The sequence below is a fragment of the Pleurodeles waltl genome, chromosome 9 (genome assembly GCF_031143425.1).
Source record: "Pleurodeles waltl isolate 20211129_DDA chromosome 9, aPleWal1.hap1.20221129, whole genome shotgun sequence".
NCBI lineage: Eukaryota > Metazoa > Chordata > Amphibia > Caudata > Salamandridae > Pleurodeles > Pleurodeles waltl.
Genome location: NC_090448.1, coordinates 896,500,876 through 896,513,665, shown reverse-complemented (window position 1 = coordinate 896,513,665; position 12,790 = coordinate 896,500,876). Strand labels below are relative to the sequence as shown.

At 44.0% G+C, this 12,790-nt stretch overlaps 1 protein-coding gene across 1 annotated transcript in view; it reads left to right on the top strand.

The window, feature by feature from the left end:
• Nucleotides 1–12,790, top strand: part of SERPINA10 (serpin family A member 10) — a 170,143-nt gene that overhangs the window by 76,083 nt on the left and 81,270 nt on the right. The window contains exon 3 of the mRNA XM_069208240.1: nucleotides 8,152–8,425. Within this exon, the coding sequence (XP_069064341.1) occupies nucleotides 8,152–8,425 (274 nt within the window). The remainder of the gene's footprint in view (nucleotides 1–8,151; nucleotides 8,426–12,790) is intronic.

The window sequence follows — 12,790 nt, the reverse complement described above, 5'->3', positions numbered from 1 at the left end:
CAAATTCATATTGCATCTTTTATCGTTTTGACCTGCAAATACCCAGATAAGTATTATATATTTTTCTAAACACTGTGTGGTGTATTTTTGTGGTGCTATTTTATGGTATTGTATGATTTATTGCACAAATGCTTTACACATTGCCTTCTAAGTTAAGCCTGACTGCTCATACCAAGCTACCAGAGGGTGGGCACAGACTAATTTTGGATTGTGTGTGACTTACCCTGACTAGAGTGAGGGTTCTTGCTTGGACAGAGGGTTACTTGACTGCCAACCAAAAACCCAATTTCTAACATTGGTGGCAGCGGTGGGATGAATGAAGCAGGGCGGCTTCTATAAGCACCCTGACCATGTTGGACTCTGGGGGTACCGCTCCAGGAGGGAGGGTACGGAGCCCCAGGGGGTAGGACCAGGTTCAAGCTGTCATCCCTGACCTGGTGGAAGGGAGAGTGGTTAAAGGGTGCCCAGCACCTGGGGCTACCACCCCCCACTCTCCACAGCCACAGTGGTGGGAGAGCTTTGAGAGGCCTGGGGCCTGGCTCTCATCCCTGACAGCTGTCAGTAACCACTGTGGCTTGCTGTCCAGGTGGACAGAGTTATCCCTGGGGAGGGGACAAGAGTCACACCCCAGGGGTGGAGTGGGCAACACCACTGTGTTGGTCCTGGTGGTACTATCCTGCTCCTGGGATACATCTGTGGGCAACGTAAGGTTAGGTGCTGCACAGATGGTATCCGCAGGAAAGGAGAAAGGTTCCCCATGGGTTGGCTTAGTGGGCCCTGAGAGAGTGGACAGAGGGATCCAATTGGAGTCAGGAAGTCAAAGAACTGGAGCATGCCCCTGCTGTTGTGGGCCTGGGTCCTTGTTCTGTCGCCTCAAACAGGGAAGTACATCAGGATAGTGATTGTTCTCCCCTGGCTTTAGGCTGGTAGGGGGTCATGTTGGACCTGGCTTTTTGTCGACTATTCTCTGCCATAACTGGCTACAGAGGTTTGCTGTAACTGTACTCCTAAGAGTTGTGGCTCTACCCTGATGATTACATCGAGCATGACCCTCAACTCACTGTCACTGAAGCGTGGGTGCTTTTGACATGACAAAGGTCCCCTGGGCATGGCCATTGGGCAAGGGGGCATGACTCCTGTCTTTGCTAAGACAGGAGTAATTTCAATGGGGGTTGTGGGTCACAAAATGGTGCAAGTCCGGTTTGAGGCATGATTTTTGCCTCAAACCTGACTTGCACCATTTTTTGACGCACAACCCCCATTTTCCCCTACTCCGGCGCTGCCTGGTTTGAGTCATTTTTTTTACTCTGACCAGTCCGCAGCGCCGGCTAACGTCATTCCTTAAATAAGGCACCCACATGGCACGTAGGAATGGCGTTAGCCAGCGGTAAACTTTTTGACGCAAACCAGCACCGGCGCTGGTTTGCGTCAAAAAGTATAAATATGGGCCTTAAACCTCAGATTTCACTAAGAGGTTCAGAGGAGCAAAAATAATGTCAAATAAATAGCTACAAAACTGCTGTGGTAAGCCAGAAGACAAATTCTCCATTTAATTTATTCTCCATTCATGCCAACCGAAGGGAGCTGTTAGGCCTATCAGCCTGTCCTTCCCCAAACTTTGCAGCATATTTACAAGTCCCTGACACCTCCTTGCGCCACTCTAGAATATTTTTTTTTATGCTAAGGCAGCATCAAGGAGGTCTTTTGCCTGCACCAGATTTACAAAGTGGCGCAATGCAAGCATTGTGCCACTTTGTAACCCCTTGTGCCACATTTTTCCTGCGCCAGGCATAAAGTATGCTAGTACGGCGTTCCCCAATTAGGAGGCCCAGAAAAATGGGGCAGTGACATTTCTGAGATTTCACTGCACCAATTTTCCCATCATTTTTAACGCCTGCTCAATTGTTTTCAATAGCCTCCCCACACATTGCTGGACTAGAGCCATAAGTTTTGGAGCTACTCAACCAATGTGCCACAGTAGCATCACAAATTTTGACGCTATTGTGCTAATGTGCTTCATGGTGGCCGATATTGTAAATACAGCGCTTCAATGGTGATGTTTGAGGGGCCGGGGGGCAAAATAAAAGTGGAGCATCATAGCTGATGTGCCATTTTATTGTAAATATGCTCCTTTGTGTTTAACTCCTCCATTTTTACTGACTTTGTTTTTTGTGGCCTATAACTCTGTTCCCTTTACTACTGCTAACCAGTGCTGAAGTGTTTCTGCTGTGTCTTCTAAACATGGTAACATTGGCATTTACCCAACTGGCATATTCAATTTACTTATAAGACCCTAGAAAAGTGGAGCTAGGTGTGCCAAGGGCCTGTAAATTAAATGTTACTGGAGGGCCTGTTGTTGTGTGGCCATTTTAGTTGTAGCTTCATGCACGTTATTTTAGCATACTAGGCCAGCAGCTGTGCACTTTACCCTAGATATATTTTTATTCAGCTTCGTTTTATTATTCTTACCTTAGCCACTTTTACGGTCTTGTTTTATTTCTCTCTATCTAGCTGTTTTTGCCTAGGCCAGCACTACGTTCTCAAACAAGACATTCTTGCTCACTTTTTTGAAGGCTGCAGTAAGATAGGTTGCTGGTGAATGTAGTACAAGTTTTGTCTCTGATTTTCATAGAAAAACACACATCTTTTACGTAGGGACATTTTCTCAGAACATTAGCTGTTTTATTATAAAAACACTTCTCTGTCCCTTACACATTAGAGGGAGATTCCAGCCAGAGAACCACAACTGTAGACTGATTACTGAATGCTTTGCTACAGATGCTTATGCAGAGTTCAGGTCTTTGCTCAGGTATGAGGGATGATGTCTTCCCAGGGGAACCTGAAGGGCAGAATTAGAGCTTAATATGCTGTGCTCTATTATAGCCTAGGTAGGAATTAGTCGATTGACTCTAGTGACAATATGGTAACGTTATTTCTATGCTTCAATCTCCTTGTCACAATTCTAATCTTATCATGCTGCATCACCCTGGTTATTGCAGTACATGCTTTGCTATCTAAAATGCAGTTGCTTCATTAATTTTGAAACCTATACTGCCTCTGTTTATCATTGTGTATATGAGACTAATGTAACTGAGAGAAACGGATGAGATCTGAGTGACCACGGTTTCCCTGAGAAATCAATGATGTCATGCACTTGTCTGCCCAATCATCCTTGCCCTTGGGTAGGTATGAGGCACTGCTAGTTAGCCAGAGCAAAACCCAGATTAGTGCGACAGGTGTCAACTGTAGTGGGTAAGACTCAGTCTCCCACACAACAGGCGATTCTGCTGCTCAAAATCCAGTAGTCTCATTAGAATAATGAGAGCCTACCTGACACTGTAACACCAATTGTGCTACCCACTTAAGTAACTCCTTAAGAATCCAGCATTAGGAATAATACCAGCGGTGTTCAGCTGTGACCTTAGTTAATTAATTAGTTGCATAATTTACAATGGTGTTTTCGGAACTGTATCGCGCAACCGCGCTGCAATGACTTACAAATGCGTGTAAACAATTTGAAAAACTATCAATGACTAAACATGTTGTTGTGTGTGCATAATGTTTAATAAACAGATTTTAAAAAAAAAAGAATGTCTTAGGGCTGCCCTTGCAGAACCTATGTTTGCAGCTCTAAACTGCCATTTCGGCTTGGCAAAATGTATTTAAAAAGTAGGACACATACCTTTAAGTTTTACATGTCCTGGTAGTGAAAAAATCTTACATTTGTTTTTCACTACTGCAAGGCCTATCTCACCATAGGACAACATTTGAGTTGCATTATTACACTTTATAACTGTAACTTCCAAATGGGAGTAGATAACCAGTTAATGTTTGGTGAAGAAGTTGAATTTTAAATTGTAATTCTGAAACTTTTCTTGCCCTTAGCAATTGAGTGCCTGTAGCCTATCTCTGGTCACATGACTGAGGCCCATATTTATACTTTTTTAGCGCCGCAATTGTGTCGCTTTTTGACGCAAAAGCGGCGCAAACGTACAAAATACAATTGTTTTTTGTAAGTTTGCGCCGCTTTTGGGGCGCTACAAAAATATAAATATGGGCCTGATTGTAGCTGATAGTAGACATTTGTGTATTCCTCCTAGACAACCACACACAACAGGGAGCTTATATGTTCATGGATTGGCCAACAATGGCAGCATGTGCGGAAGGAGATGGGCACAGCCCTACTTACACCTGAATAGTCTGTGGACTGACACCACACAAAAGGCTGCATACCCCCTGTAGTTAGTCTGGAACCAGGGCAGGGAAGGCAAGATGCCACAGGACTTCTAATGGAAACCTCTAGAAGATCCCCCACCCCCCACTTCAAAGGCACAACTAGGTAATAAATACTGGACCCTAGACACCAAATCTTCAGTACACGTTTGGAACTCTGGATATTCAACAAGGAAGAAGGGCTGCTGTGCTGCTACAAGGGCTGCCACTCTGCTGGACTGCTGTTAGAAGGAACTGCTGTCCAGCTATGCTGACCTGCTGCAATCTTGCCACAGTGAGTAGGGCTGGACCTGCACCTCTTGAACCCAGAACCCAGAGGGACCTCAACCTCTCGACTCACACTCAGGGATTAGTGAAGGTGTAGAGATAGGTGACTAAGGGCCATAAGTACGAAAAAGCTTTTTCCCATAGACACAGAATGGGTAAAATCCTTTCGTACATCTGGCCCTAAACACCTAGGCTGGAGTAACAGGATCACTGACCAAACTTCTCTCTGGAATATTGATCTCATAAACAAGGTGAGTGGTTTGCGGGGTTTTACCAGATGAGACTTGATTGGAATAGATAAACTGGGTGATGTGTGTGGAGGGCCACTCACTGATGGCCTTTGAAGACCTTCGGCAGTAATTTGAAATGGCAGAAAAGGAGCGCTATAGATACCTAAAGCTGGGCCATGCTCACATACCAAAAGGAGAACAGTTGCCTGAGGTGTCGCTGCTGGAACTGTTAAAGCTGTATCTCTTATTTATAGGAAAATAATAAACAACTCTCCAGACCTGATGCTGTCACTGAGAGAGGCCTGGAAGGGAGACATTGGGATATTAGAGAATGATGATTTGGCAGAAGTTCTACAGAGCCCACACAAGATTGCAATACAGGCCTGTTTTAGATAAATCCAGTTGCAAATCCTGCACAGATCATACTACTCCAGAGTATTACTCCACACGAGTCTCCAATAAGCAGGCAGGGCTGCAGGCAAGAGGGCACCTTATTTCACATTCTTTGGCAGTGTCCAGCAATTGAAGATTACGGGAATGGGGTGGTACAAACACTGGCTCAGGCAATAGACCCAGTGATCCTACAGATGTGAAATGGATCTTGATGGCCATTACAGGAGAAACACCATGGTCCAGGAAACAAAAGATTTGGTTGATAGTGGTAGCCAAATGCAACATAGTACGCACTGGAGGCTCTAGCGGACCCCCCACTCACATTGAAGACTAGGAATCTGACATGGATTGGTGCCAGCAAGCAGAACAAGTGGGTTAACAAAGCCAGGGCTGCCCACAAAAATGGGAAAAAGTCTGGGGCAACTGGCACACCTGCAGTGGATACTGAATGACGGGCGACACAGACAATTGGGAATTGGGGGGAATAGTATTTGTTTGTCTGTTATTATTTGGTGCTTATGATCTCTGATTATAATGTAACAAATGGTCTCTGATTGTTGCTAATGTCTTAAATTCACTACTATTTGCTCTTGTTTCCCTTTAAATTTTTCAACTAAATCACATATCAACTGTGCTGCATGATGAACAGTGTTGAATAAAAAGAGTTTTAAATTAAAAAAAAAACCCTGTCAATTAGTGCCACCTCAGTCCTAGACCCTTGGAAGTGGGCTCAATGTGCTCTGCCAGCCGCTGTGGAACCAGTGCATCCAACACATCTCTGCTGTGTGGTGCAAACCCGAGCAGAACCGACACATCGACAATGTGGAATGGACCTGTTGCAAAGATCCGCATCACAGCTCTTCGGAACTCCTACATCACATCGACTGCATGATGTACCCTCGAAGAAGGCCCTCACACCCCTCATTGATGCCAGACTCTATGACAAAGTTTGATTCTGCAGCAGGTCCTCATATCTGAAGCATCACCCTGACTGCTCGGCACGTATTTGAAGTCAGGCTTCGCAACATAAGTCACATTGGCGTGACCCTCAACGATGATGGAGGCCCTTGCATTGCAGCCTTGCCTCTTCTCAGACTGGATGCATTGATTCAGCTATGCAATGTATCTTCAATGCAGTTCCTCACCACGCTTCACAAATCAGGATTATGGTACTGTGCTAAGCAGAACTAACTAGGTCCCTGTATCCAACCCATGCTCCATTGCACTCAGCCTGATCTTGTGATTTTGTACTGGTGCAGCGTGAACAGTGAGCCACAGTTGGTGATTTGTGCTTTTTGGTGATATTTTCACCTAAATCTACTGATTGGATTTTTGTAGATTTGGTCTTGTGTTTTTTTATTAAAGAAACGTATTTTTCTTAACCTTGTTTGGGATTCTTTTCATGTGGCGTTTTGACTATTTTACCCTTTGAAGTGTTACACAAATGCTTTACACATTGCCTCCAAGTTAAGTCTGACTACTCTGTGCCAAGCTACTGCGTGGTTGAGCACAGGATCATTTGGGATTTGCTTGTGCCTTACCCTGACAGGGTTTACGGTTGCTGCTTGACCACACCCTAGTCAACCAGTAACCTAATTCCTTACAGCAGCCTTATTTTGCAAACTAAAAAGACTGTGATTAAGAAAATTACCTCGCTAAAACAATACTAATAATTTATCATATTCTTTGTTTTCTTATTTAACCAGCTAGTAATTAAAATACTGGTGCTTTGCTAGTAAAAAGGGGGAATGAATTGAAATACTTTTTTGCCAACAACATAGATAAGGTCCTGTTTTTATTACAGTTCTTGAAAGAAGGCAGATACCTTTTAGATGGAAGCTTTTATGGAACCACGCTCGGTTCAAGGAGAATACCAGCAGTAAATCAGACCAAAAAGATGGCTTTGGTCTACCACTTTAGATAATCAACACATCAGCAATTAAACAGTAGTACAGAGGTCTCCTGTAATGGCCATGCAATTAAAATTACCCACTATGTTCCATTCCCTTGACCAGCCACTGCTACTAACGTGGATACATGACGTCGTGGACACCCATGACTTTGCTATGAAATATGTTTTAAACTGATGTAACGCATTTACATCTGAGTCCATACGTGTGACGCTAAGGCACATCAATCTCTGCCTTGTAAAACATCAACACATATCTGCAACTGTCCACAAATTGCTTTCATTGCTTTTAGTAAATTCAACACTTACCTGATTGACAGAAAATCTGCAGTCTTTAAAGTGATTCTTAAGATTATCACACTTATATTCAATGCATCTTGGAATGGTAAGCACATGGATATTGTTTGAATTGCTAACTTCAATTGAATCGAAATAAGGATTGCTGTTGCTGACATTTTCTATTATGTTGCCTATTCCTAGAAACTCACATTAGAAATTGTGTCTTATTGGAATGCTTTTGAGTAGGAGAAAGGTAAATCTTTAAGTATTTTATTTGACTCAGAGATATTCATGTGCCCTCAAGACAATGCAATTATTTAATCGCAGAATTATTATGGTCAGTGTGCTTTTGCAATTCTGTGTCAGAAGATCATATACGGACCATTTCTAGACAAAGAGTAGACTCTTTAAGCCTCAGGTCTTCATGAAAACTGCAACATGAGCCTTCATGAAAACTATGATTTAGGCTTGCATATCAACAGTTCTTAGAAGGTTATTTGGGTTGGTTACGTGTCAAAATTAAAATAAAGTTCATGATTTTCACTATCATAATAAGCACAATAGGAAAGTGCACCACAATAAAAGGCTAATATTTTATTCAGCTGCCGGAACATTTCAATAACATATCGAATCCCGGCGGGAAAGTTGCAAAATCAATATGGTCAGAAGTAAAGGCAGATACTTTGCCTATTATATGTTTTGTCACAATTTATAGGCCTGTAGAAGTGAAACAAGAGCAGATATCCTTTCAACAAATATTAAAACTGTGCTAATTCGAATTTCTTATATTTTTTCATCCTACTAATAATCTCTTTTGATTTAAATGTTCTTCCCCTACAGGCATGTGGCTGTATCCATTCAACAAAGCCTTCACAGAACCAACCCCCTTTTTTATAAACAAATATAAGAAGATCAAGGTGCCCATGATGTTCAAAGCTGACGAAATTTCTTCAACTGTTGATAAAAAACTTAGATGCACAGTGCTAAAGTTGCCCTACCGAGGGAATGCAGCCATGCTGGTGGTCCTACCAAGAGAAGAGGGGGATTATGGGTCTATTGAAGACAACTTGACGGGTGACCTTGTGCAGTCGTGGCTGGCAAAAATGGAAACCAGGTAACGTCAACCTTGTTTACGTAGACTAGTGATGTTCTTTAGAAATGCTGTACAGTGATAATGGCTTAAAGTATCAATACCATCCAGAAAGCTTTACTACCATGTTTAGTGACATCAAGATGTTGAACAACCAGTAGTATGAGGCCAGGGCCAGTATGTTCTGTAGCTTCATGTGTGTGTTTACCACTATCTTTTAGATACCATAAAACACTATCAAAAAGGGCCATGAAATCTCACAGCACTATAGGCAAATAAATAAAAGCCCACAAAAAAAGGATTTAGAAAGTGCAACATCTGCTCCATGGAGTGTCCTAGCTATGAAGTATGATGGCAGAATATGGCTGTTCTGTCCATATAAACTATCCCTTTCTTGTCCTGTTTGAGTTCTTGTCAACTGAAGTGGTGTATGTTGTTCTGGCTTTCACACAATTCATCCTACTTTGTGCGTTAGTCCCTCCTTGTTTTCTATAAACTAAGGGCCATAGTTATGGCAAAGTGGTGCAGTGCTGCACAGCGAGTCACCTTGCTTGGCTTCACTAAATCACTGGGAAAGGACAGGAATGTGCCATATTTAAGGCATAGGGCGCATACCTGTCCTTTCCCCCTGAGTTTGGGCTACAATGGGTTGCCTATTGCCAATGCAGGCACCCTTGCACCATGGCGTGCCATGCAGGGGTGGCTCCTCCATAAGGACAGAGGAGCGTCCCCACCCCTCCGCCAGCAGCGACAGCCACAAACCTTTTCCCCAAAAATGACAGTATACTGTGTTTATTATTGTTTTAGAGGAAAAGGGACAGGGCCACAGGGGTGACAAGCAATGAGAGGGGAGTACTCAGCATTCCCCCTCACTGTACATGTATGTTTAGCAGGCTGTAGCGGCCTGGCCAAACACACATGCGCAGAAAGGTCTCTCATGCCCAGCAACACAGTTGCCGGGCTAGTGAGAGCCTGCACAGGCACCAGTCTGCCTGGAGAACCCTGGCTGGGTGCTCCCAGCCAATCCTGATGCTTGTCTGAGCAGCGTCAGGATTGGCCACAGAGCAGGCTGGGAGCCTGTGCCTGCAGTCAACCAGCGGGGAGGAGCAGCGCGTCGAGGAGCAGGTAAGTGGTTTTTAAACTATTTTTTTATAATGTAATGTGCTCCCCCCCACGGGCACCGCCCTGCCCCTTCTGCGAGCCGCGACTGGTGCCATGGCTGGGAGCCTGTGTCTACAGTCAACCAGCAGAGAGGAGCAGTGAGTCGAGGAGAGAGGTAAGTGTTTTTTTTAAACAAATGTTTTATAATGTAATGTGCTCCCCCCCCGCGCGCACCGTCCTGCCCCTTCTGCGAGCCGCAACTGGTGCCATGGTCCACTAGTGCCTGAATTGCAGCCATTCATTGAAGCAGTTCAAAGCCATTCAAAGTGGCTTTGCATGGCTTAAACAAAATATGACTTAGGAGTTTGTGTCAAGCATGTACCATGTTGTGTGGTGTAAGCATAATGCATCACACATAGAAATCGAAAGTAACAAAGAGAAATAAAGATATTTCTGCTTGTCAACTCTCTCCTGGGGAGGCATAGTTTTATGGAGCATTACCAGATTTGGTAAATCTGGTAATGCATCAAAAACCATGGGATCTGGGTGAGAACACCCACTCAGTTCCCATGGAACGCCTCCCTTATGCAGAGTAACGCAACACAGCGATTTGTGCTGCGTTGAATTACTGCAGATTTTTTAAGTGATTCAAAGCCATGCAAAGTGGCTTTACGTGGTTTCAAAAATCTGATTTGGAGGTTGGCGTCACGCATGTAACTCCTTGTGTGGTGCAAGCTTGATGGAAGAGTCTCATAAATATGTCCCTAAAACTTTTGAGCCCAGTAGAATGGAAAGGGCAATTTTGAGAATACTGTTATTGAAGAAAGTTTAGTATGTCACAAATAGCACTTTTAAATCTCTCAAATGTATAGCTAGGATTTTAGATGTTCTCCTGCTTGCTTGTGTAGAGAAGATATTGAAATGATTTTCAGGCAGGGCTCCAAACCCACATTCTGTTTCACAGCTTACTAAAAATACAGAGACCTCTGCTGATTTGTGATACCAGTGACTAGCTGTGGAGATAGACTAGAATTTTTTTGAAAATGGTGGAGCTTGTTGGCAGGCCACATGGCTATGGTGAAAGCAAAACTAGACGCTCTCTTTCAGTTGGATCTTCATGCCAATCCCCCAGCAAATTCCGAACTGCACTCCCAATAGACCGCTACTGCCTTCCAAGTAATTAAAGTGGCAAATACTTCCATTACCCCCTCTTTAATTGCTCTCGTTTACTTAATATGAAAGCTAATCACACTAATTTGCTGATTTTCGTATGGAAGAGGGGTTGCTCAAAATCATATTTAGCTGCATGGGGCAACCTTCAAGCCTACTGTCTTGGAAACAGCATCTGTTGAAATGAGAAACAGCCCTGTATATTTTTCTACAATGCTAATTCCTCAGTTAAACCACCTGAATTTCACAGAAGACTCAATACCCATCGCAGTGGGAAGAGGGTCGGTAGTGGTGAGGGGGGTGATTTGCTTGGGCAGTTATTTCTGCACCACAAAGGTTATTAAACTGAGGGACCAGTTGACTGCAAGAGTATTGTTTTATTAGGTATTATGGGTTGTAGCCTGAGAGTCCCCTGAGTAATGAGGAAATTACAATTTTTTGAATCCTAGGTCTTCATTCACACCCACTGATTCCCCTAGATTTATTGGCTACTTTCAGCAGCCGGTGTGTCTTCTGGAAAAATGACGGTTCCCCTGGGTTGGGCTGTTCTTAGTGTTGGCCTGATAGGCCAGAGTATGGGCCGGTTATTTGGTTGTTTGTGGATCTGTCTTTTTGTCTGATTGGCCTGTTTTTACCATTGATCGCCTTGATATTACAAAAAACACTGTCTGTAGGAAGCACAATCACACGCAGTCAGCCACACCTTGCAAAACATTGATGCAGCATATTTTTACAAGTTAAATACTGCCCTAACTTGTAATGTTGGACACTTTGGCCCATATTTATACTTTTTGACGCAAAACTGCGCTAACGCAGTTTTGCGCCAAAAAAATTAGCACGTCTAACGCCATTCTGAAGCGCCATGCGGGCGCCGTATTTATTGAATGGCGTTAACCGGCGTTAGCCGACCGGCGCTGCCTGGTGTGCGTGAAAAAAAAACACGTACACCAGGCAGCGCCGGCGTAGGGAAAAATGGCGTTTGGGCGTCTAAAAATGGGGCAAGTCAGGCTGAGGCAAAAAAAACGTCTTAACCCGATTTGCGCCATTTTTTTACGACGCCCATCCCCCATTGAAATGACTCCTGTCTTAGCAAAGACAGGAGTCATGCCCCCTTGCCCAATGGCCATATGGTCATTGGGCATAGTGGCATGTAGGGGGGCACAAATCAGGACCCCCTATGCCACAAAAAAAAAAAAAAAAATACTTACCTGGACTTACCTTAATGTCCCTGGGGTGGGTCCCTCCATCCTTGGGTGTCCTCCTGGGGTGGGCAAGGGTGGCAGGGGGTGTCCCTGGGGGCAGGGGAGGGCACCTCTGGGCTCATTCTGAGCCCACAGGTCCCTTAACGCCTGCCCTGACCCAGGCGCTAAAATCCGGCGCAAATGCAGGTTTTTTAGACCCGCCCACTCCCGGGCGTCATTTTTGCCCGGGAGTATAAATACGACGCAATAGCATCGGAGTAATTTTTTAAGACAGGAACGCCTACCTTGCATATCATTAACGCAAGGAAGGTGTTCACGCAAAAAAATGATGCTAATTCCAGGAACTTTGGCGCTAGACGCGTCTAACGCCAAAGTATAAATATGGAGTTAGTTTTGCGTCGAATTTGCGTAGAAAAAAACGACGCAAATTCGGCGCAAACGGAGTATAAATATGCCCCTTTATTTTCGCTATCTGATTTGAAATGTGGGCCAGGTTTATTTTGGGTGCCCTGCACTATTTTCTGTCCCAGTCCTACACTGCAGATCCACCGTCGTTGACCTAGTAATCTGTTTGGCTGGGGGGAATTTCCTGGTTAATGTGTGATTTTTCCCGGCCCAGGACCCCAGCGTTTCAAGGCCAGCTCTGTTCTGCAGACCTCGAAATAATTCTTAAATAGATTGTTTTAAATACCGTTTCCTTCAATTTATTTTTAATGTGGGTGGTGTATTGGAGTCTACTATTACAGACATTTTTCAAGGAAATGTGCTTGTTTCCTGCAGAATTGGTAAAAAAAGTGTCTTTTAGATCGACACAGGACCTCACATAGGAGAAATGGGAGAGGGACGGTTACGGATATTATTTGCAGTAATATAAGTGAGCAGCTGCTGTGTTACAATATTGAAACTTCATGCCACT